Below are 25,736 nucleotides of genomic sequence, written 5' to 3' on the forward strand. Positions count from 1 at the left end.
TGGAATGGATAAAGCAAATTAAACTTTGTATTGTTACTAATTCATGAAAAATGGTACTAAACTTCCATCAACGTTTTCTATGTTTCTCATTTCACTCGCTCTATTTTTCGTTACAACTACATTACATATGCTAGCATATTTGTTCATATAATACTCTTGCTGACATTTCCATTATCACAGCAGCATCTCTACTACTATTTTTGTTTTTTTATATAAATGTATTTTATTATATTGATTTCGTCCATACAAGAGGATCTCTATCGTGTTTCGCAAGATAGGAGCCGCTAAGCACCTGTTCGGTTTTGTGTAGAACTTCACGCTCCTTCCTATCCCGGATACTTATATCCTTACTCAAATGATGGTGTCTAGCAACATCGATAGTTTGTCATCGACTTGGACGAGGAGCCATAGATCTACCTCAATAACTTATGTGCCGTCGCAACGCACGGGCACCTACCTAGTACTACTATTAAGACACTAACGAAGGCGTCCACACTCCTTGACACCCGCCCCCGCTCCCTCCCCCGCACCGCGCGTTGTCCACTGATCGGCATCGCCGTCGTCCGCACCATGTACGTGCTCGGGTTCATGTCTCGCGACCCGTTGTACCGCTGCGTGCTAATGGTGTAGTTCATCGTGTTTCTCGCGATGAACATCGGTATGCGCTGAAACTCTAAAGCCAATCGATGGCGCTCTGTTTATGCTGTGTTTGGTAGCTTGTTTTTTGAGAGACTTGTGTGGTTCAAGAACGATGGCTCAACTATTTAACGTTGGACAAGAGGAATGCTCTGTGATCTTTATCTGGACGTGTGTCGTTGTCGTGGTTGTGCTAATGGCGTGGTCAACAATCTTCATGTTTGATTTGTCTTGATTGAAGTCGATCGCCGGAACCAATGCACGATCGCATTTTCTGAGCCTACTACTGCTCAAAACATTTAGCTTAGCAAGAGGAAAGGAAGGGATGGATACATATACAACTATATATATATATATATATATATATATATATATAATGTAATTATTTATTATTTTATTGTGTTGGGCTCCTGGCTGAACTATTAGTCAACAATTGGTATAGTTCAAACAATTTATGGAAGTAGAGGGTTCCATTTTGTTCCATGTATACACAGAAAGAAACAGCGAATCATCCCTACAGAAAAAACGAAGGGTGCTATTATTCTGTAAAAAAAATATTTTGTGTTAGTTATCAAGGCTGAGAAATCACCATACTAATAAAAAAACAAAATAAAAGACCCCTGACATATTGTTAAATGAATTACTTACTATTACCGCTGCTGAAAATGAAACAAAATAGCATTTCCTATTTATTTCTCCACTATTATTTACTCATTCTATTACTAAATCATAACATGTCACTGCCATTACTTTAAAGATAATCTCTATTTCTTGATGTTGTTCACTTGTTTTCAAATGTTGTGAGTCAAGAAAAAGGCAACACAATTGTTAATTGTAAGAGACTCTCGTCCTCCGAAGCATTATTCCCTCAAGGGTATAATAATCATCAGACGAAGGTCTAGAAGAGAATACCTTCATCATTTTAGTAAGTAAACATGAATACAAAGATGTAAACATAGTGACAACATCTCAATAATTTATTTATTCTTGCATTCTATAAAAACATGTATGAATATCAACAATATCAATATTACATTGATACCTTCGTCTTGCTCGAAGTCGAGGATGCGAAAGAGTGAATACAATCCATCGTGAACAGTACGGTGTTACTGTTCATCTATTTATATGTGAAAGTCGCCTAGAGGGGGGGTGAATAGGCAAATCTAAATTTTATAAAGTTTAAGCACAACTACAAGCCGGGGTTAGCGTTAGAAATATAACTGAGTCCGAAAGAGAGGGCGAAAACAAATCACAAGCAAATGAAGAGTGTGACACGGTGATTTGTGTTACCGAGGTTCGGTTCTTGCAAACCTACTCCCCGTTGAGGTGGTCACAAAGACCGGGTCTCTTTCAACCATTTCCCTCTCTCAAACGGTCACTTAGATCGAGTGAGCTTCTCTTTTCAATCAATTGGGACACTTAGTCCCCACAAGGACCACCACACAATTGGTGTCTCTTGCTTTGATTACAAAGATCTTGGGACAAGAAATGGGGAAGAAGAAAAGCGATCCAAGCGCAATAGCTCAAAAGAACACGGCAAAACTATATCTTCTAGTCACTATTGCTTTGAGTGGAATTGGGACTTGGAGAGATTTTGATTGACTCTAATTGTGTCTTGTATTGAATGCACTAGCTCTTGTATTGAATGTGTTGGCTGAAAACTTGGATGCCTTGAAGTGTGGTGGTTGAGGGTATTTATAGCCCCAACCACCAAAGCGGCCGTTGGGGAAGGCTGCTGTCGATGGGCGCACCGGACAGTCCGGTGCGCCAGCCACGTCACCCAACCGTTAGGGTTAGACCATTGGAGCTCTGACAAGTGGGGCCACCGGACAATCCAGTGGTGCACCGGACAGTCACTGTTCACTATCCGGTGCGCTTTCTGGCGCTGCTCTGACTTCTGCGCGAACTGTCCGTGCATTGTAGCGTTGACAGTCGATCGTTGGCGCAGTAGCCGTTGCTCCGCATGGCACACCAGACAGTCCGGTGCTACACCGGACAGTCCGGTGAATTATAGCGGAGATCCATTTCTAGAAACTTGAAGCTGAGCAGTTCGAGTGGATTCACCCTGGTGCACCGGACACTGTCCGGTGGCACACCAGACAGTCTGGTGCGCCTGACCAGGGCAGCCTTCGGTTTTCTTTGCTCCTTTGTTGGTGATCCCTCAAAAAGTGATACCGAATGGCTATATGCTTAGCGCGGCTGTGCTCAACGGAATTATCCGTCATGCGGATTGCACTCTCATTATCACATAGGAGAGGGACTTTGGTTAACTTGTAACCATAATCCCTAAGGGTTTGCCTCATCCATAGCAATTGCGCACAACAATGGCCTGCGGCAATGTACTCGGTTTCGGCGGTAGAAAGAGCTACAAAATTTTGTTTCTTTGAAGCCCAAGACACCAGGGATCTTCCCAAGAACTGACAAGTCCCTGATGTGCTCTTTCTATCAATTTTACACCCTGCCCAATCAGCATCTGAGTAACCTATTAAATCAAAAGTGGATCCCTTGGGGTACCAAAGGCCAAACTTAGGTGTATAAACTAAATATCTCAAGATTCGTTTTACGACCCTAAGGTGAACTTCCTTAGGATCGGCTTGGAATCTTGCACACATGCATACGGAAAGCATAATATCTGGTCGAGATGCACATAAATAAAGTAGAGATCCTATCATCGACCGGTATACCTTTTGATCTACGGATTTACCTCCCGTGTCGAGGTCGAGATGCCCATTGGTTCCCATGGGTGTCTTGATGGGCTTGGCATCCTTCATTCCAAACTTGGCGAGTATGTCTTGAATGCACTTAGTTTGGCTGATGAAGGTGCCCTCTTAGAGTTGCTTGACTTGAAATCCTATAAAATACTTTAACTCCCCCATCATAGACATCTCGAATTTTTGAACCATAATCCTACTAAACTCTTCACAAGTAGATTTGTTAGTAGACCCAAATATGATATCATCAACATAAATCTGACATACAAACAAATCATTTGCAATTGTTTTAGTAAAGAGAGTAGGATCAGCTTTGCCGACTTTGAAGCCATTAGCGATAATATAACTTAAAGCCATGGTAAGTAGCATAAGCAAGTAATATACATATTGACTCAAGCCTAGCTACGGGTGCATATGTTTCATCAAAATCCAAACCTTGGACTTGTGAATAACCTTTTGCAACAAGTCGTGCTTTGTTCGTTGTCACCACACCATGGTCATCATGTTTGTTGCGGAATACCCACTTGGTACCTACAACATTTTGGTTAGGACGTGGAACTAAATGTCATACTGTTGGTCACTTGTCCTCAAATGTTATATATCAAGAACAAGGCAACATAATAGTTAGTCATTACGGACCTTCGTCCAACCGAAGCATTATTTCCCCATGGGTATAAAGCTTCGTCAGACGAAGGTTAAGAAGGACATACCTTCATTATTTAATATGCGAGTAGGAATGCAAAAGGATAAATATAATAGTTGTATTTCATTAATTGATTTATTCTTATATCCGATAAAATATAAATGAATATAAACAATGTTAATATTACATTGATACCTTCGGCTTGCTCGAAGGTGTGGATGCGAGAAAGTGAATATAATCCAGCATGAACAGTACATGGGTACTGTTCATCTATTTATAGACTCGGGACGCAGTCCAGGTGAAATTACATCCATACCCTTGGACGTTTATTTACAAGCAACTAAATCTAATAAGGTCTATTTAGTCTTTTACTTTATTGCTTGGTCCGAGCCGAAGCTATTGAGCTTCGGCATTCCGCAACGCTGCTTATACACAAGGCCTTCGTCTTGAGAAACTGAGCCGAGGTTGATGATAGCTTCGGTGAGCTTTTGTATTATCTTGCCGAAGGTGTTTTTGTCTTGAGGACCTTCGGTGGAGGAGAAGACCCCCAAACAGTAGCCCCTTTGCGGTGCTATATCGTTTTTTCATAACAATCTCGGTCCGCGAAAAACACAGAGGCTTCAGAATGTCGAAGGTCCGAAAAACACCTTCCCTATGCTTGTTGTCGAAAAACAATTAAAATATTCTGGGCGTCAGCCGATCCACCACTCAGTCAGTGTAGACAGTCTGGCGGTCCACCTTATTCCACTGCATCACTATATAAGCAGACATGTTGGTGAGAAGTTACCACATCATTCATTGCCATTGCACTGTTATGCGGTTAAAAATTTTAACCAAAGTCGAAGCTTTCTAGATTGTGCTTTCCAATCACGCTCTTCGTCATTCGAAGTTAGCTTCGTCTTAAGGAACCACAACACTTGAAATGGCTCGAGTAAGATCCACTGCTAGGGTGTCCCATGAGGGAGATGATGCCGAAGTGACAGAAACAATGCCTATATCGGAAGTGATGAGGCGATCGGGTCTAGTTATATCAGAGGAAGCTGTTGCCGAAGGTGAAACTACCAAAGCTGAGCAGACTGTAGTTGAGGACAAGAGTGATGATGAAAACGAAGAAGACAACAATATTCTAAGACCATCAAAACCGAGCCATATTGAATTTGGAAAATCTACCGTGTCAGCAGAGGACCTGGTTATGATGAAGAAGCTATGCTATTTTGGGGAAGATGAGAGTAAACTTATTCGCTTTGCTGACGAGGAAGTGATCCTGGAGCCGAAGGAGGATAAAGTTGTTGTATTTAAAAGTTTCTTCAGGGCAGGGCTTCAGTTTCCTCTATATGATATAATAGGAGAGGTTTTGAAGAGGTTTGAAATATATCTTCATCAGTTGACACCAAATGCCATTGTCAGACTGAGTTTTTACATATGGGCTCTCCGAAGCCAGGGCAAAAGTGCCATGCCGAAGGTTTTTGCCGAGTGCATGAGTTGCATTATCAGACGAAGGCCAGAGCAGATGGACTTCACAAATTTTTTGGATGTTATAATTTTGCATACCGAAAATACACCAAGGCCCCGATGATCGGCTACCACACTAAGTGGCCGACCGGGTGGACAATCGAATGGTTCTACGTGAAAGCTGATGAGAAGAAGAGGGAAAAACTCATGACTATGGTTATGAGTCCTCTGAGGTTGAGCTTCGGGATGACAAGGCCATTATGCAATATGCAACTCGGCTCCCCATGTCAGGTGGCCGAAGCGAATTTAGAGTGGTGGTTGCTGAAATTAGCACTATGGACTTAGTGCAGGAATACCTGGCAAATAAAACATTTCCAACTTGTAACGGTCGGGGCATGCCAAAGAAGATGGAAGTATGAAAGAAATATGAACTTGTTCGTCTTCCCTTTCGCTTCAAGTTTGAAGAACAATTCAAGAAACTGTGTATTGAATGGCTAGAAATAATAGAAACTATGTGTAACGAAATTCTTGGAAATTACACGAAGAAAGAAGATCAGCTAATGACCGCTGCCTTCGGTACCTGGCCAAAACGAAGGCTAAATCGGGTAATGGATGCCCTGAACTTCGAGTACCCGGACTATGACAGACTTGACGAAGGGGTCGGGGAGCGAAAAGAAAAAAGGTTGTTAGCATTCTGAGGAGGCAACCTGCCCGATCTGTGAAGGAAGATGAAGAGGCCTTGAAGAGGATGAAAATAGCGTCGGAACCGAAGGCACCAGCTCCTAAGAAACGGAAACTTGACAAGATACCTTCTGCCGAACCGAAGGTACATGATGCACCGGAAAAAAAACCTTGAACCCTCCGTCACCTTCTGCTGCCGAAGTGTTAGAAACTTTGAAGGTAATGACTGAATCACCACCATTCAAGTTGCTAAGTCCTCTGGGATTAGAACTGACCAAACTTTTACAAAAAAAGAAAATTCCTTCGGCTACCGACGGAAGAGACGGGGGACAGAAAAAGCGACGTATGATGAACATACTCCATGCAATTGAGCAAACACCGCCTCCAGCTTCGGCAGACAAGACTGTCAAATCTACTGATGCCAAAGCTGCCTTTGCAACTGAAGGCGAAGATCTCACGACCACCATATCCAGAATTGACAAGATTATATCAGACGTGGCTGTGGAAAAGGAGGTGGCCATATAAGTGTTAGACAAAGGGAATAAGGCTAAGGAAATCTCTTCGGAAGAAGCAGACTTCGACCTACGGCACCTGGGTGGCCAGCAGCTTTCCAAAGAAGATATGACAGAGTTGAAGGATTTTGCTATCAACTGCGGCTACCAGCCAGAGTCCACGCTCTTTGGTGTGGTACTGTGGTGGACGAAGAGCGGATTATCCGCCCTCCAAGAACGTATGGTCTGCAATTAGGAGTCAGTACTATCCGGGCTGAAGCACACATGGACTTATGCAAACTTGTAATCCCTATGGTTAGGTCTGCGGACGGTTCAGGGCAAAAGCCCGAACAGTCCGTAGAACAAAAGTTAAAATACCTCTCGAGAGGGAGCACTCCTGCTTGAGGAACGATCCATCGACCACTGAACATACCAACTTTTCAAACATGCTTTTGAAAAGATTTTAACTATCGAAACCAAAAGCGCGGTTAGTCCTCATGCAATGTAAAGGCTCTATGAGGCTCTAGCGGGAGTGATTATTTACAAGCGCAATCATACTATTTTTTAGTGACGTGCGGTGTAAAATATATGTCGATGTCAAAATTACGAGTACTGTACTATATGTGCGGGCCTGGTCGCCTCGCCGTTGGCTCCAAGCAAATTTGACTTTCGAATTTCGTTCTGTCTGCTACTTATATATACCAGCTCGATCTGAATCTAAAAACGCAAACATGAGTCCAGTTTGTAGTTGGACGCTTAACTTTTCTTCACGGGGTGTCTCGAAATTGAAACAGACAGGTTTGATCCGTTCAAGTTCAACTCCAGAGGGCGGGCTGGCTGGTACAGGTACAGCGCGTCGGGCATCGGCTAGCTCATCAAGTTAAGGCGGCCCACGGCCGGAACAGAGAGTGCATGTGTATTGTACAGCACACTTGCATCGCCTCGTCGCTGACATCCACGGAATCAGCGTAGGTGTACCGCTTCGCAGCAGCACTACTGGCGGGCAGTAGTGCATGTACGATGACGATGGATTGCTGGCGGCCAATCAGCGCCTGCACTGCAGGGTGTTAAAGTGTGTACGCATGGATGCAACTACACATGCATGGATGGACATGGCATGACACCAACGGTTAATAATGTTATAATGACCTTAATTTGTTTTTCCGTTCAATGGCCTCACACTATACGGCTGCTTTTATTACCGCTAGTGTTGGCACCCACACACGCTTACGTTACGGGAGAGCTAATTTGTGTTGTGCGTTTCAATACAATCGAGGACCGTGCAGGGTGCGTACAACGTAACGGAAATGTGGCGTAACACGGTATTATTCCCGTACACGCTACTGTAGCATCCAATTCCAGATTTTACCCTTACGTACGTACATGAAGGCGATGGGAGAGACCAGACGTCCAGACCAGCGAGGAGAGACCAGACCAGCGAGGCGAGACCTGGCAGGCCGGGGATCACCGCAAAATGGCAGCGCAGGCTCGTCGTCGCCGGGGCCGCGTCGTGTACCGGAGGCGCAGAGGGCCGTTGGCGCTGGCGAGCCCGGGCCGGGACTGGTCCCACCCCTACCTCCTCCTCACCTCGACCCCCTTCTCGTTCCGTGTCGCCTTCTCCGCCGTGGCCGCGACAGCTGCCGCGAATTAATTATTCGCCCACCATTAAAACACCTCCGCCCCCTTCGCGACCTCCTCCAGTCCTCCCCAACTCCTCTCCATATCTCCACCCTTCCTCAGTTCCTCTCTCGTCTCTCATCTCATCCACTCCCGTCCCAGAATCTCCGTACACGCTTCCTCCTCGCCGTCGTGCCACCCCACCAAACCACGCCTGAACTGCCATTTCCCCCGTTTTTTCCCCTCTCGCGCAAGGCGTAACCGGTGCGTCGTGGGGGGTAGTTTCGGCCGAGGGAAGCGCGGCGCGGGACCGGGCGCGTTTCAGAATTCAGACCGGCCGGCCGGCCGCGGGGAGGGCGCCGCGAGATCGCATTGTGGCGGACGCGGCCGGGTCACCGCGGCATTCCGCTCCGGGGGTGTCCGTGGCTGCTCGAGGCTTTTGCTTGTTTGTCTCTTACCTCTTGCGTTGCGTCGGGCGGCGGGGCTCGAGGTTGGTGGCCGGCCAGGCGCAGCGTCTCCTTTTCGCGGTCGCCTTTCCGGAGCGGCTGCCGCCGCTGCTGGTGCCTGGTGGGGACGCGCTTCGCCTTTCCGCCGCCTCGGCGTGGCGTGATTCCGAAGCGTTGCCGGGGTTGTACTGGTTGCTGGTAGATAGAAAAACACCGCATCTTTTTTGGAGGGCTCGTCTCGGCTGGCACGAAGGTTCCTCGCGGACAATGCCGAGCATCCGAGCTCCGGCGTCCAAGCAGACGGCCACGCTACAGGTGCGCCACCACTACCATTCTCCCGTGGACGGCCTAGCTCCTGGGAAACTGCATTCTCGCTGCTTAACTGCTAGCATTGCTCATCGTGTGCGCAATTGTAATCGTGACGATGCATTCCGACTGCAGGTGGCTGTCAAGTGCAGGCCATTGACCGACACCGAGCAGCGGCGTTCGCGGCATATTATACAGGTCATTGATGACAAGGTACCCCCGCGCTGCGCTTCTGGTGTGTCGATGGATTTGCTCTTTGCAATTGGTGGTGACAATGTGACGGTTTACACGCTTTTCGCTCATAGACTGTGGTCGTGCTGGACCCTGATCTGTCAAAGGATTATCTGGACCTCATCCAGAACCGGACCAAGGAAAGGAGCTATACCTTCGATCATGTGTACGCGCCTGGGTGCTCCAATTCGGTATGTGATAGTGAAGTTTGCTCTGCTCTCATCAGTTATTGCTTCGCCTGCTTTTGACATTGGCTTCAGTAGCTCCACATAGCATCTTTCCGGAATCTTCATCTCAGCTTGGTTCTTCCCGACCTTCTCATTTCTTGCTTCCCAGAAATGATGCAATGGAAGACCAAACCACCAACTCATTTTTATCATGAATTGCTTGAATTAGGCGTGTCTCGTGCTCTGGACAGTTGTTGAAACAATACTACGGAGTACTGACATGTACAAACTACTGGTTGCTGGTACTAGCCTACTGGCTACTAGGGGTATCCCGTGCCTGTACAGTTGGAGCAATACTACTGGCATCTAAAGGGCCAATGAGCAGGTTCTTTTCAGTCTGTGCTGTAGCTAACCCGTGATGTAGACTTTACTATTAGGTATCTACCTAATGCAGACGTCTTCAAGGAAGTAGTTTTGTTGTACGGTTGAATTTTGAATTATTGATTACTATGACCCTTGAACTTCAATTCAGATGTTTTGTCTAGTGAATGTATGCCAGGACTTCAAGCATGTGCTAAACTGACCCAACAAATCAGATGTTTGAACTTTTGTTAATCTTCTAGGTTTACAAATTAATCATATTGTTTTTTATTTGTGTTAACAGAATAGTAGTAGGAATAGAAATAAATTATTTATTGTTATAGCATAAGGTGTAGACTAATCTACTCTGGGTGATTACACACTTGTGCTTGCCAGCTAATTACTGGTAAGAAGTCACATGTTCTTGTACTTTCGACACCATCACATTTTCATTATTGTGACCCTATTCATGTTCAGGACGTGTATAAGAATATATCCTCTACAATTGCTGGTGTAGTCCAAGGCCTTAACGCGACAGTCTTTGCTTATGGTTCTACTGGAAGGTATTTGTTAACTGTATTGTGTTGCTTGCTGTCTGCTTAACATTGTGGCATATGTTGCTTCGCAGTTCAGAATGTTTTACATGTTACTATTATTATTAATAACCATGGTGCACATTTCAAATGGCAAACCTCAATAAAAAGTATAGAGCTTGCTATGGAATTTCATTCTAACTTGCCCATCGAAGTTTAGCACATTATACTTGTTTTTTGTGTTTGTAATACTAATATTTTGTAGTAATGTGATGCATTGCTTGCACTGTATTTGTTGAAATTTTATCATGTTTAAGCAAAATAATCATGGCTGACCACATATATCTTAGAATGCATTCACATTACATTGGTTATGTTTACTTAAACTATAGCCTGCACTTTCAATGTTAACTAATTTAGCTTGTTATTATTTTCAGTTAACTTATATATTAGGTTTTCTATCCTTTTGTTCCTCATAACATTAGTTTAAACTGTGGCAGTGCTACTCTTTGAAACTTTCATCATGGAAAAACAGCTAAATCATATATCCATGTCCCCATTCACCAATGGGACGTTAGTAAATGTCAGATACTGTATTTCATGATCTTCTGTAAATGTCGCATAGTGTATTATTTTATCATGTTTAAGCAAAATAATCATGGCTGACCACATATATCTTAGAATGCATTCACATTACATTGGTTATGTTTACTTAAACTATAACCTGCATGTTCAATGTTAACTAATTTAGCTTGTTATTATTTCCAGTTAACTTATATATTAGGTTTCTATCCTTTTTTTCCTCATAACATTAGTTTAAACTGTGGCAGTGCTACTCTTTGAAACTTTCATAATGGAAAAACAGCTAAATCATATATCCATATGTCCACATTCATCAATGGGACGTTTAGTAAATGTCAGATACTGTATTTCATTATCTTCTGTAAATGTCACATAGTGTATTTCCTGATCTGTCGTAATCCCTCCGTCCAGGAATGATAAGCGTATTTTAACCATGGAAAAGTCACAGAAAGTAATCTTTTGAACCTTAATTTGTCTTACAACATGTTGTCAATTTATAAAAATTCAATATCGTCTCAAAGATACTGAGCACAAATCTATTAATGCAAGCTTTATGTCCTAAACTTGTACATAATTTGACCAATCTTTGGTCAAAATTTATAAGATTTGAATTTGTTTTGAATAAAATATTCTTGTCACTCATCGATGCAGAGAGGATCTTTTTGGTACCAGTGCTAAATGTTCACGATAATGTTTTGTTTGATATATATTTATTTTGGTTGTACAGTGGCAAAACTTACACTATGGTTGGAACCCATAGCGATCCTGGTCTGATGGTTCTTAGCTTCCGTACAATTTTTGAGCTGATAAAAAAGGACGACAGTAAGGATACGTTTGAAGTTTCATGTTCATATCTGGAAGTGTACAATGAGGTATTCACTCTGTTCCTTTTGTAGGGTGTATTAGGATTTGAGTTAGCTAAATATCACAAATTGTGACAATGAATTATTGAATTATATGCATGCTTCGTGTATGTAGCTACAATTGATTCTTAATTCATAATTCTAACATGACATTGATTTTGAAGCAATTGGTTATACATTATAAGAGAAATAAGCAGTCAACATATATTTCTAAAGACATTTCCAAATCATAATACACCTTAAAGAAAAGAAACAGATGAGTAGGTGCCTAGGCACTAGACTTTGTTGCACTGCTCGAATAGCACCTAGTCATTTGGTCTAGGCTATTTCTCTCTCTAGAGATGTTCTCGACTTGATGTGTGCATAAAACTGGAACAAAATAGAAATGAAGAAAGATAAACTACAATCATATTACTTATGGATGCATGGTAATACCATTATCTATTCTAGTATGCTAAAGTACCTTTGTTTAGATTAGTGTACTCTAACAGGCCATAAAATGCACAGGCGGCTTGCAACGGCTTGACACGCCTAAGCGCTAGGCAGACGGTCAGCCAATTATAACTGTACAGTGTACCTTTCTGAAATAGTACCATTGGTATTTTCCTGAATTCTAGGTTATCTATGATTTGCTTGAGAGATCCTCTGGACACCTGGAGCTTCGAGAAGATCCTGAGCATGGCATAATAGTTGCTGGATTGAGAAGCATTAAGGTATTTTAATACTTATGTTTTCTGTTAATTTTTCATGTTAATGGGAATTAAATAGCATCTGCTAGTGGAAGTACTTTTTAACTTTTTGTATCTGCTTTATTTTAACACCAATCTTTATTGGCATCTTTTCTATGACTGGAACATTGTCATTGCATTTAAGTGGCTGACAGAGAGGACCTTAACCCTTGATACACAATTTGTACTTGTAATATGTGATATACAAGTTTCCATTCTGAAGAAATTAATGTCTTGCCAAGACAGAATCATAAATTTTGTTTTAAAAGAACTATTTGATCGTGCCTTTCATTTATGTGAAGTAATGTTTTTTTTCTCAAATTCTGTCATTGTTCAGTTAGATATTATATATTATGGCAATGACTAATATGCAAGCAGTCACTAGGTGCAATCGTGCAAGCAGCTCTCTTGGTCTGTTAGATCTAAGATCCAGTCGTATGTGTAATTGTGGTTTGTTAGGGGCTTTTTTATAAAGCTACATGAGGTGGTGGTGGGAGGATTTAAATGCTAAATATGGCATACGGTTAGATCTAGATCTAACGGACCAAAAGACCAGCTTACACGATTGCACCTAATGACTGCTTGCATATTAGTCGCTGGCACATATTATACACCATGTTGCACTGTAAAAATGAATACACCACTGTTTCATTTCCTTTCAATATTAAAGTGTGATTGGACTTTAATCTTATTTTGTTGGTAGGTTCATTCCGCAGATAGGATTCTTGAGCTGTTGAACATAGGCAACAGTAGGCGCAAGACAGAGAGTACAGAAGCAAATGCTACTTCTTCACGGTAATTTAACATTTTTTAAATCTTCTTTCTTTTCTAAATGTTCATGCCTCCATTACTTATGTATTTTGAAGGATTTATCGATATCTTGCATGCCAGGACTTCTTCCTTCTAGGCTGTTCCCACAATAGTCCTAGGGATATAATTTCCCACAATAATCTGTAAAAATAGAAAGTCCTTGAAATTGTAACATGGGATAAAAAGAAGGATGTACATAATATGGTGTTGCTGCCTCTAGATCAGAGCAAATTATACAAATATTGATGGATATAGTTCTAAAACAAGTATGGTAATTTTTAAATCATAGATATTGGATATAACCACATCTATTGTAATATCCAGCAATATGATTCTAATCATTTATTCATTTTTTCATTTGTCAAGGTCACATGCTGTACTTGAGATTACCGTAAAGCGAAAGCAGAAAGGCCAATATGGTAACCAAGTTCTTCGTGGAAAGCTTGCCTTGGTTGATCTTGCGGGCAGGTTATAGGAACTCTATTTCATTGCTAGTCTAATTAATACTTGTGGAAAAAACAAGTTGTAAATTGTAAATGTAATGTTACATTCTGTGAGCAGTGAGAGGGCCTCTGAAACAAACAACTTCGGTCAAAAGCTTAGAGATGGAGCCAACATCAACCGATCACTCCTAGCATTAGCAAACTGCATCAATGCCCTAGGCAAGCAAAATAAGAAAGGTCTTGCCTATGTTCCCTATCGCAACAGGTATGTCTCAAGTATCAATTTTACTAATATGTGACTTTTTTTTATTTATCTACTAGTAGCTAATAGCAGCCATTTGCAGTAAATTAACTCGTATTCTTAAGGATGGGCTCTCTGGCAATTCTCGAACCGTTATGGTTGCTACAATATCACCAGCTGATGATCAGTATCATCACACAACGAATACACTCAAGTACGCAGACCGTGCTAAAGAGATAAAAACACATGTCCATGTAAGTGTTAATTTGTTTTGGTTGAATCATAGGTTTATAAGATTCAAATTAAGAGGTCAAACAGAAGATTTTGAATATCATCTATTCTGTTCTTTGTAGAAAAATATTGGAACACTTGACACTCATGTTGAAGACTATCAGAGGATGATCGACAATCTTCAGGTTTGCCATAATGAGAAACAATTGATCTAACTCAAATTTCATCATAGTTAAATGTGTCATGTGATTTCGTAGGTTGAGGTTTCTCAGTTGAAAAAGGAATTAGCTGAGAAGGAGCATCAGTTAAGTGTAAAGCCTACTGAAAAAACTGCAGATAGTGAGCTATCTTGGTTAAATGTCTTGAGCCAGGAAACTGGTGAGAATGTTCAAGAACGCATAAATCTTCAGAAGGCTCTGTTTGAACTCGAAGAAACCAATAAGCGAAACCGCATGGAACTCCAGCATCTTGATGATTCTATTGCAAGGCATCAGGTTGGTGATCAGTTTCAAACACATTCCTATTCTGCAGAACTTAGTGCACCAAAAAGTACCTCTAATGTTCTACTCCCAACAACCTCTTTGGAGACTTCTCTTTCCCCTTTCTTTGTCCGGTAGAACTGTGTGGTTTATAGGACATCCTAAGCTATTGATATCTTTAGCAATTCCAAACAGACTGCCAAGACAGTGATTTGAAATCTACAGCATCATATAATGGAGTAACAGTAGATAACTGTTGTATGTCATTGTAGACAAGAGTCTTGCAACACAACACTGAGAATTTTGTGTTCAGGTGAAAGAAATGGACTCTACCATTCTCCAAGCTTTAACATCAAGGAGACAAGTTATTCTTGACAACATCCGTGATAATGACGAAGCTGGTTCTGGATATAGAAAGGTGTTGATCTTATTTTGTTTCCTCCTGTTTAGTTGCCTGAATGTCAAACTTATATGGAGATTTTACCTCCTTAGGACATCGAAATGAATGAGAGTCGCAGGCGACAACTCCAGGATATGATTGAAGAGGCCATCAGTAACAATGGCAATAAAACCTACCTGCACATTCTCAGCCAGTACAGACTACTTGTAAGTAACCCACAACTTTGTAGTCTATCCCGATTTAAGCAATAAGAATGTGACATCTCACATGCTATCTATGTGTAATAAACTATTTAGGGAATGACTAACGCTGAGCTTCAAATTGAGATGGCTATGCGGGATCAAGTTATACATAATCAGAGGGAAGCTCTAAGGAGCCTGTGGAACATTCTCTATGGAACAGGGCTAAACCAGAAGCAGATTCTTAAATTGGCTGCAAAGCAAGGGTTAACCGTAGAAGGCTGTCCTTTGCCTAGCTCAAGCCCAGACGTTACCACGCCACCTTCCTGTCAACCTCATAGGTTTCCATCGTTTATGCCATTTCCTGGTCCGCAGTCAGAGCCTTATTCTCCATCTGCTTGCTTTTTCCAACATGGTTTCAGCACTATGTCTTTGCTGAAAAATCAGCATGAGACGCCCACAATATGTAGGCAGGAGCACCTCAGTTCTTACTACATGATGTCTGGCTGCTCGCCTTACTCTGGTGATGGAAAACAGTGGTCAAGTGGAAGACCTACGGCATTCTTTTCTACTCCAGAAAAACCTAAGGAGGCTCAGTCCCAACACAACAAGGAACATTCTGGCAGCCATGATTTCAGTCTGCACAGAAAGGTAAACTGTTTCCTTTACACAAGCTGCTAAAAAGTGTCATGATGCGTATCACGCCATGTAAACTTAGTCCACCTATCAAGAATCCAAAGGGAAAAAGAAGGACAAGATAAAGGAGGCATCGCCTTACTATCATTTGCATAGTGTTCTTTTCCAGATTGATTAATTGCTTCACTTTCTGCATTGTATGTATCTAAGCCTATTTTCCTCCACTGTGCAGGGGTCCTCAGAATACACATACTGAATTAATCTTGCTCCTAGTTAAACACGTATTGCAAAACATGGAATGACAACAATTTTTTTCTTCTTCTTAGAATGAAATGAGTGGATTTTAAATTTGGAGAATCAAATACTGACTTAACACAATTGCAACTACAATGAAAAATGACTTACAAGGATTTATGGCTACTAATTTGTGGATACCAGAATATTGACACATGTTCCTTGGGTGTCAAAACTGCAAATCGTTCTATGCAACCGGTTCCTACGAATTTATCATGTAGAAGAAGTGACCACAGAACATTATGCTTGCGAGCGTAACTAGCAACAAATAAATTTACCATCGAAATGTAAAGAATATTGTTTGACCCCGCGCCATGGCGACCTTGATTATTTTTTTTTTTGCATGAACTGACCCAAGATTTTTCTTGCCGTGCAGGATCTGTGGTCCACGGAAAGGAAATGACGGGCCTCGAGATCCTTCTGGTACTTAAAAACACCTGTGATGGCTACAATGCGGCCTGTCTGATGTTCCTAACCTCGGTCGCTGTGTGCACCATCTTCTGTCTACCACCGACGTTCCCGGGGTTCCTGAGATCTGAAGATATGGTAGTGGTAGATTTCGCGGGAGCTGTTGCCTTGCCCACGTCCATTTTGGTTGATCCTGCTGGGCGTTGCCCACTCCGTCCACCATGTACAGTAGATGCAAGTCCTCTCAGTTTTTTTGGGGGAAGGGGGGTGGATATCTGATTTCTGGACCAAGAACAGTGTAAATTTGCCGCGGTTCTCGCCCTCCTTCAGTAAATCCACCGGTAAAGCTTTCCGGATTGGTCTTCAAATCGGGCGGGTGACGACGATCAGGATGGGAGTTGGGTGACTGATGAACAGTCTAAGGGCTACAGTAGCATGTGGTAGGAATAGGATCTCATCAGTCATCTCTCTAGATCATTGAATAAGCCCTGGTGAGGCTCACCTGCCCTGGAGACCACATTGAAGCAGGAGCAGCGCTGGGCATGATGGTCCCTCCCTCACATTCATGTTTCTGCGCAACAGTTGTGCTGAATGCTACGCTGGAGCAGCCGAGGCCGCACGGCACGCACATCGCAGTCGCGTTCCACATGCCCGGCGCAGCCAAAGGGCTGGCTGGCTGGCTTCCGTCTGACATTCCGTTCCGGTTCCTATATTGCTACGGTGGATTCATCTTTGTATATACATCTGCGCGGTTGCCCAGCTCTGGAGGAGTGGCCATTGCTACTGTGGCGTGACAATGGGAGTGGCACCTGCTTCACATTTGTATAGAGGAGTGGCCATGCATGGCTGCCTGTACACGTCAGGTGAGACGCAAGGATCTGGCACGCAACTAGCCTGGTCCATTGCGTTGCGTCTGGCGGGCGTGCCGGTGCCTGCGTCGGCAGCGAGACGACTTTGGTGGGTGAGGGCGTCAGGAACAGAAGAAGGCGTGCAAGCCGTGACCTACAGACGACAGGCCTGCAACTGCATACGGGCCTGGGGGCATGCAGCTGCCAATGCTTTCCTGCCCTGCACTGCCGGAGTCTACAGGACTGCACTGACACCTCGTGGGGCAACTCGCAGCGCTTTTATCTGTTGCTAATGCTAATGGCGCATCAAGCTGCCATTAGAGAATTAAAAGAGGTCGTCGTTTCTACGGTCTCACGTGAAGGTGGTTTCATGCGTACAACAATAAGGCCAGGCCTTGTGTTTTAAGTTGTTCCTAAGATTGTTTTCCGTGGTGGATCGATTCGTTCGTGCGTGACTGTGCGTGTAAAGTCCAAACAAATCAACCTGGAACCAGAATGAACGTACGTAGTACTGGTTCATGGAAGAAGTTAGAAGTGCGCATAGTTTAAGCAGACGAAACAAAATCCTAGGTCCAAAACACGCATGGCCGTCCTCTCACCACCTCGTAAGCTATGCACGTACTGCTAGGTGCTAGCTAGCTAGTAAACGTGCAAGTGGCGCCGAAGCCAGGTCCGTTTTGTTTATTTCATTCAGGCTCAGGCCTAGCTACTGTATGCATATGCATACTAGACTGCTAGTAGGCGCCGCTAGATGTTTGTTTACATTTACGCTACGAGCAAACAGTGCGCAGATCAGTATCACCCCGGCCCCTTTTTGTTTACGTCCCTCTAGGACCTGTGCTAGCTTTAGCTAGCTGGGAGAGAGCCGGAGCGCCTCGCTCTCAATCTCATGGGGGTCGTCGGTCGCGCTGAGCACGAGCAGACCGTCAAGTTTTCGATGGACGCGACGAGACGCGAGTGTGACCACCAGCAAACCAAACACACCAATCCAGGACGCCTCGGAACCACCCGTTTCTTTTGCACGGTCGCCTGGCACAGGAGCAGGGAGAATCTCCTCCTATGTTTTCACCGCAACCCGTCTCAGCTCTCAAGGCAGAACGATCGAAGAAAAAAAGCTCCTCACATGGGGGGATGGGGTGGGGCAAAACAAAAGGGGGGCCTGGGCCTCTGCCGCGCTAGCTCGTGCAACGGCTAGGGTGGTTTGATGATTTTGATCCCGGGGAGTATGCAGGTGCTGTGTGCCTATACATACATACAGATGTAGGGTTTCACCACAGCTTGACAATCGATTTAGCAAAAGGACAAAGCTGAGCTTCTTTTATGCGCCCGTGTGCCTTTTCTTTTTCTTCCTTTTTTTAAAAAAAAAAGAAAAAGAAAGTAGGGAGGTGTAGTGGTGTTCGGTGAGTGTTAAGTAGTGCTGCGAACACAGAAAGGATGGATGATTTTTTTCCATATCTATAGACTAGTAGTAGGAAGTAGGGGTGACGAGGATATTGCGTCTCGCCCCTGTCACGAGGCCACAGATGCAGCTCCGCTGGATTGGATTGGAACAGACGAAACCAAAAAAAAAGGCACGTGAAAAAGGAGGAGGGAAATGGCATACTACCGCAGTATTCCCTTTTTTATTCTTTGTTGTTGTTGTTGTCTCGTCACTCCAAATGCAACGCGAGTATCGTACTTACTGTTAATAAACTAGTGCAGTCTAAATAATGCCTGACGACGCTCAAAGCGAGCGTACAACGAACGAGAATACAACAGCGAGCGATAATATAATCTTGGAGCGACGCCGACGAAAGGCAGCGAAGCGACGAGAAATTTGCTGATTTGCCACTCTCAAATTTGTCTGCCTGTTATTATGCCATCCCGTGTCTATGACTGGTGCGACCGTATGTGTCTATGATTTGTGGGTCCGATGGCATACTGGCGAAGCCCACAAATGATAATGGCAAAATTGCCAATGGCTCGCGAAGCGACCTGACTGAGTAACTGTCCTCTAGCGTCACAAGTAGGCAGTCGGGGTGGGGCCCACACTGTCAGCCAATGCAGCAACGAAGGCAGCACAGCAGCAGCAGGATAGGGAGAGGGAAGGCGGCGTCCGTACGAAGCTGTGGTTGTACAATGCAGTAGTGATGGTGTGTTTGCCCAGCGACGGGGAAGCAGCAGCAGGCGTGCTCGAGTACCACACCACACCACACTGGAAGGAAAAAAAAGGAATGCAGCCAAACGGAACAGCGCTGCACGCAGGGCAGGGGAGGGGGAGACGAATGATCACCGCCACCTGGGCGGCGGATGTCAAGACGCGACGCGACCGTGAGTGATTAGCACGCAGAGGAAGGAAGGATCGATCGTGTCGTTCGTGGGGGGCAATGCATTGCACGCGCCATCATCGAGCCGCGGCGCCAGGGGAAATTGATGGGGATGCAGTACCTGCTTGATCATCATCGGCGGTCTCACTCTCACCGTCGCCGCCGCCCCCGCCGCCGCTTGTTTCTTTTCCTTCTCTCGAGTCAATGTTGTTGGTGAGGCTATAAAAACTGCCGGTGTTAAATGTAGCGCAATTGAAATAAACGCGCGAGGGAGGGAGGGAGGGAGGGAGAATAATACAAAGCAGGTCGGACAAGACCTGTACCGGCTGCGAGGGTCAAGCTTACAGGTGAGCCATGAAGGAAGGATAATATATGGAATGGAAGGCACGCGTGGCCGGGGCTGCTACAGTGTCGTAGACTGCTCACGCGGTCGTATCGGTGCGTGCCGTGGACGGACGGAGATATTGGATCCTGTCCTTGGGGGAGTCAGTCAGACTTGTTGGTGAGGGCTATTCAAGAAGGCCGCCGTGAACGCGGTGCGATTTGCAGGCCAACGCGCACGCCGCCGGGGAATCGCAGCGCCACGCCAAGCCAAGCCACCGCAACCCCGCCCAGAGGCTGTGCCTGGGACGCCTGGCCTGGACCACGCGAGGATGGAGAACCCATCACCCACCCACCCACGCACGCACGCACGCGCGTAGATGGCGGGGTGGGGCTCGTATCCCTACGGACTATGCAAATCCTATTCGTACCACCGGACACCGGTTCACCGCGGCATCAACAGAGCAAGTGTCGGAGATAGGTACCGTTCCATAGAATCATTCCACACTTATATACATAGCAAAAAAAAATTCTAATTATCAGGTTACCCATATACGCTTGTATGGGTAATTTTATCTATCGTGTAACATGTACCCATCAGAAAAAAAAGTCTTAAATTCTAATGTACCCATCACTCAAAATATAAAAAAAAACAAAAACAAAAAGTTCAACTCCAATTATAACAAACCACAAGATTACATAACTTGATAATTAAACAAGTGATAGCTAGAGAAGGGTTTTCTTTCACCTAAAATGAGTTTTATTAGATGATTATAATGATACGATGCGGGTTTATATTTTATCCATGGGTACACAGGTATAGATAGTATTCAACTGTACCCGTACCAGTCTACCCGACAGGTAGAAGGTTCTTGCCCATTGGCATACCCACGGGTGAAGAAATCATCACATACCCGCCTTATATATCGAGTAAAATCCATCGGGTATTCGGGTTTATGAGTACCCATTGCCATCTTGTTATCACCGGATTTCAGTCGGGCCAGAGATGGACCGCAACGCAGAATGGGCCACGAATAGCGGCCCGACGGAGCAGAAGAACGTCCCCGACGCGAGCCATGAATTTAATGAAAATAATCTAAACTAGCTTAAGAGTAGGGGATATAGAGCTCATCTTTTTTCACTAGGGTTAGAGAGTCTCCTGGACTATAAATATGTATCTAAAGTCATTCAGGGCCTATCTTCGGCGAGGGGCGGCTCCTCTAAAGGCTCGATCTGTGTCCCTGTACAAGATGGGAAAAGATTTCTCGCCCTCGGCTGCTGGGGTCCTTCCAAATGGCTCGGACGTCACCCGATGGATCAGCCAGGCTCTAGAAATTCGGAGAGAGGCACAGGGGGCGGCGCGACTATCCTTGCCTATAGCCCCCGAGTGCCCTCCGATGCGCCTTGAGCCGGGTTTCGTCGAATTTGTAAGTAGTTTTCGTCGCTCCTTTGGGTGCTTTCCCTTATCTCACAGGCCTGATGGGTTTATTTTGTTGCCCTTCTTGATTGGGGATCGGGTGCCCCAAGGGTGGCCTGTCTCCATTCTGTCGTCCCGACTCCCCTTCCGAGGTGATTGTCTCTGAATAATGTGGCACTTCTGAACCCTTTTCGAGTTCGACAACATATTTGGGTGAGACCCAAGCTTTGTCGGAGGTCGCGGTCCCCCTGCGCACCCCTTATTGGCGGCCTAGGAGCCTACCACAGTGGGCACGCTAACGACGGACCTCCACAACCGAGGATCTCGTCGCAAGAGGTCATCCCTTCGTTGGACTGCCTCCCAGGAGCGTTGGACCCCTGCGCAACTGTCACTCATGGAGGAGACACAACCTCCCGTCATCGGTGCGACTCACGTTTGGAGGATAGGGACAGTTCACGCACAATGTCCGAGGTGCGAGGTTGTCTCGTGGCGGTCGGGGGGTGTTTTATTTTCCCTGAGCCCGGTCATCAGTAGTTTAACAACGACACAACCATTTGAGGAGGCATGAGACTCGCGCCGCCATCCGAAGTCCCACCGCATAGAGGGTTGCAATAGCGGGGGTCCGCGTTTTGTCAATCGACGCGACCTAAGCATCTCGCTGTTGAGACGAATAACGGCCTCCCAACGGCCGAACCAGATCTCGTGGAGACGCAATCACCAGGCTATTGTGTCGATGGACCTGTGTCGGGGTCCTTGACTGAAGGTGAGTATCAAACTCTCTCATCCTTGACTATTGATCCTTTTAGTCCCAGCAGTTCGCTGATGGGTTTTCCTGTTTTTTACCACTAATGGTGCTGGAGAAGCTTGCATGTGCAGAGGAGAACTGCTGGACCCTTAGCGTTGAGCGCTCCAATCTATCCACGACCATCGACCTCGTTGAGAGCACCTAGAGGGGGGTGAATAGGTGATCCTGTGAAACTTGAAAACTTAATGCCACAAAAACTTGATTAGGAGTTAGCACCAATAATGCCAAGTGGCTAGAGAGGAGTCTTAGCAAAACACAATAACCACAAAGAGATCAACACAGAGATGGCACAGTGGTTTATCCCGTGGTTCGGCCAAGTCCAACGCTTGCCTACTCCACGTTGTGGCGTCCCAACGGATGAGGGTTGCAATCAACCCCTCTCAAGCGGTCCAAAGACCCACTTGAATACCATGGTGTTTTGCTTTGTTTACTATATCCCGCTCGCGAGGAATCTCCACAACTTGGAGCCTCTCGCCCTTACACTTTGATGTTCACAAAGAAGCACGGAGTAAGGGAGGGATGAGCAATGCACACAAGACACAAAATCACAGCAAATACGCACACACAAGACCCAGACTTGAGCTCAAAGGAATATCACGAGGTTCTCACTAGAACGGAGCTCAAATCACTAAGAATGTCGAACAAGTGCGCAAGAATGAAGTGTGAGTGATCAACAATGCTCAAAGGATGATTGGTGTGCTCCTCCATGCGCCTAGGGGTCCCTTTTATAGCCCCAAGGCAGCTAGGAGCCGTTGAGAGCATTCCAGGAAGGCAATTCTTGCCTTCAGTCGCCTGGTGCACCGGACAGTCCGGTGCACCACCGGACATTGTCCGGTGCGGATCTCTTTCCTTATTTGGCGAAGCCGACCGTTGCAGATTCAGAGCCATTGGCGCACCGGACACTGTCCGGTGCACACCGAACAGTCTGGTGCCCCCTTGTGACCGTTGGCTCGGCCACGCGTCACGCGCGAAATCCTCGGTCGACCATTGGCTCGGCTGACCGTTGGCTCACCGGACAGTCTAGTGCACCACCGGATAGTCCGGTGATTTATAGTCGTACGCCGTTAATCACTTCCCGAGAGCAACGACTTCGCCTGTGAATGGCTCACCGGACAGTCCGGTGATTTATAGCCGTACACCGTCGTCGAAGTCCCGAGAGCAGCAAGTTCGCCAGAGCCAGCCTGGCGCACCGGACAGTCCGGTGCACCCAGACTGAGCAGACTTTGGCTGAACGAGCCAAGTCATCTCCAAATTGATTTCTCCTGTTTCCAGCACTTAAACACAATACATTAGTTCTCAAAACAATGTACTAAGTTTAGAAACATACCTTTAGACTTGATTTGCACTTTGTCCATCAATTGGCTTAGATTTTCACTTAAGCACTTGTGTTGGCACTCAATCACCAAAATACTTAGAAATGGCCCAAAGGCATATTTCCCTTTCAATCTCCCCCTTTTTGGTGATTTATGCCAACACAACAAAAAGCAACTAAAAGAAGTGCAACATCAATACAAATGAGAACTCAAAATTGTTTTGATTCAAAATTGGCATATTTGGATCATACTTTGCCACCACTTGGTTTGTTTTTGCAAATCAAACTCAATTTCCTATCTCTAAGTCAAATTCACTTGTAGAGACATAAAGAGAGGTATTTCAAGAGAAATTGATCAAAGATTCAAAAACTCCCCCTTTTTCCCATAATCAAACATTCTCCCCACAAGAAGCCAACTTTTGACAATAGACAATAAGAGACTTTTGACAAACCAAAAGCTCTATTCTACTATTTTCAAAATTCTCAAGTGGTAGCTGATCCATTTATTGCTTTGGCCTTATTTTCTCCCCCTTTGGCATCAAGCACCAAAACGGGATCAATCTTGGCCCTTAAACCTCATTGCCTCACCAAAATCTTCGCATAAGAGTACAAAGGCAATAAGAAGATGGGGATGAACTTGGAGTGAGTTACCCTCTCATCGGAGTGCAGTGGAAGTCTTGCATGGTCCAAGTCCACCTTTCCCTTTCAATCCACCTTTGAGACTAAATCAAGCAAACTCAAGCACACGATTAGTCTCAAAGGGTCAAGTTGTAGCACATCTCCCCCTAAATATGTGCATCACTCACACATGGACTTTTGAGGTCCGGGGAGTGTTTGTACAACTTGAGCACCATAAATAAACAACAAAATGCATAAGGAATATGATCAAAGCATAATGCACGTGTATGCTACAAATCAATCCAAGTTCTGCGAATCTAAGACATTTAGCTCACTACGCAGCCTGCAAAAGGTCTTTTCATCTAAAGGCTTGGTAAAGATATCGGCTAGCTGGTTCTCGGTGCTAATATAGAACACTTCGATATCTCCCTTTTGCTGGTGGTCTCTCAAAAAGTGATGCCGGATGTCAATGTGCTTTGTGCGGCTGTGCTCGACAGGATTGTCCGCTATGCGGATAGCACTCTCATTATCACATAGGAGTGGGACTTTGCTCAGATTGTAGCCAAAGTCCCGGAGGGTTTGCCTCATCCAAAGTAGTTGCGTGCAACACTGTCCTGCAGCAACGTACTCGGCCTCAGCGGTGGATAGGGCAACGGAGGTTTGTTTCTTAGAACTCCACGACACCAGGGACCTTCCTAAGAATTGGCACGTCCCTGATGTACTCTTCCTATCGACCTTACATCCAGCATAATCGGAGTCTGAATATCCAATTAAGTCAAAGGTAGACCCCTTTGGATACTAGATCCCGAAGCAAGGCGTAGCGACTAAATATCTAAGAATTTGCTTCACAGCCACTAAGTGACACTCCCTTGGATCGGATTGAAATCTAGCACACATGTATACAGTAAGCATAATATCCGGTCTACTAGCGCATAAATAAAGCAAAGAACCTATCATAGACCGGTATGCTTTTTGATCAACAGACTTACCTCCTTTGTTGAGGTCGACGTGTCCGTCAGTTCCCATCGGAGTCTTTGCGGGCTTGGCGTCCTTCATCCCAAACCGCTTTAGCAAGTCTTGCGTGTACTTCGTTTGGGAGATGAAGGTGCCGTCCTTGAGTTGCTTCACTTGGAACCCAAGGAAGTAGTTCAACTCGCCCATCATCGACATCTCGAATTTCTGCGTCATCACCCTGCTAAACTCTTCACAAGACTTTTGATTAGTAGAACCAAATATTATGTCATCGACATAAATTTGGCACACAAATAAGTCACCATCACAAGCCTTAGTGAATAAAGTTGGATCGGCTTTCCCAACCTTGAAAGCATTAGCAATTAAAAAGTCTCTAAGGCATTCATACCATGCTCTTGGGGCTTGCTTAAGTCCATAGAGCGCCTTAGAGAGCTTACATACGTGGTCGGGGTACCGTTCATCCTCGAAGCCAGGGGGTTGCTCCACGTACACCTCCTCCTTGATTGGCCCGTTGAGGAAAGCGCTCTTCACATCCATTTGGAACAACCTGAAAGAATGGTGAGCGGCAT

At 44.9% G+C, this 25,736-nt stretch overlaps 1 protein-coding gene across 1 annotated transcript; it reads left to right on the forward strand.

The window, feature by feature from the left end:
- Positions 1 to 8,373: 8,373 nt before the first annotated feature.
- LOC100272304 (uncharacterized) lies at positions 8,374 to 17,251 on the forward strand. The gene is made up of 16 exons (NM_001359596.1): positions 8,374 to 8,992; positions 9,119 to 9,196; positions 9,289 to 9,405; positions 10,219 to 10,304; positions 11,584 to 11,728; positions 12,337 to 12,432; positions 13,151 to 13,242; positions 13,624 to 13,725; positions 13,819 to 13,965; positions 14,045 to 14,195; positions 14,295 to 14,357; positions 14,430 to 14,666; positions 14,965 to 15,069; positions 15,144 to 15,257; positions 15,348 to 15,881; positions 16,537 to 17,251. The coding sequence occupies exons 1-16, from the start codon at positions 8,945 to 8,947 to the stop codon at positions 16,561 to 16,563; spliced, it is 2,142 nt and encodes a 713-aa protein (NP_001346525.1). The 5' UTR covers positions 8,374 to 8,944; the 3' UTR covers positions 16,564 to 17,251.
- Positions 17,252 to 25,736: the final 8,485 nt, after the last annotated feature.

The sequence above is a fragment of the Zea mays genome, chromosome 1, assembly GCF_902167145.1.
Source record: "Zea mays cultivar B73 chromosome 1, Zm-B73-REFERENCE-NAM-5.0, whole genome shotgun sequence".
Classification (NCBI taxonomy): Eukaryota; Viridiplantae; Streptophyta; class Magnoliopsida; order Poales; family Poaceae; genus Zea; species Zea mays.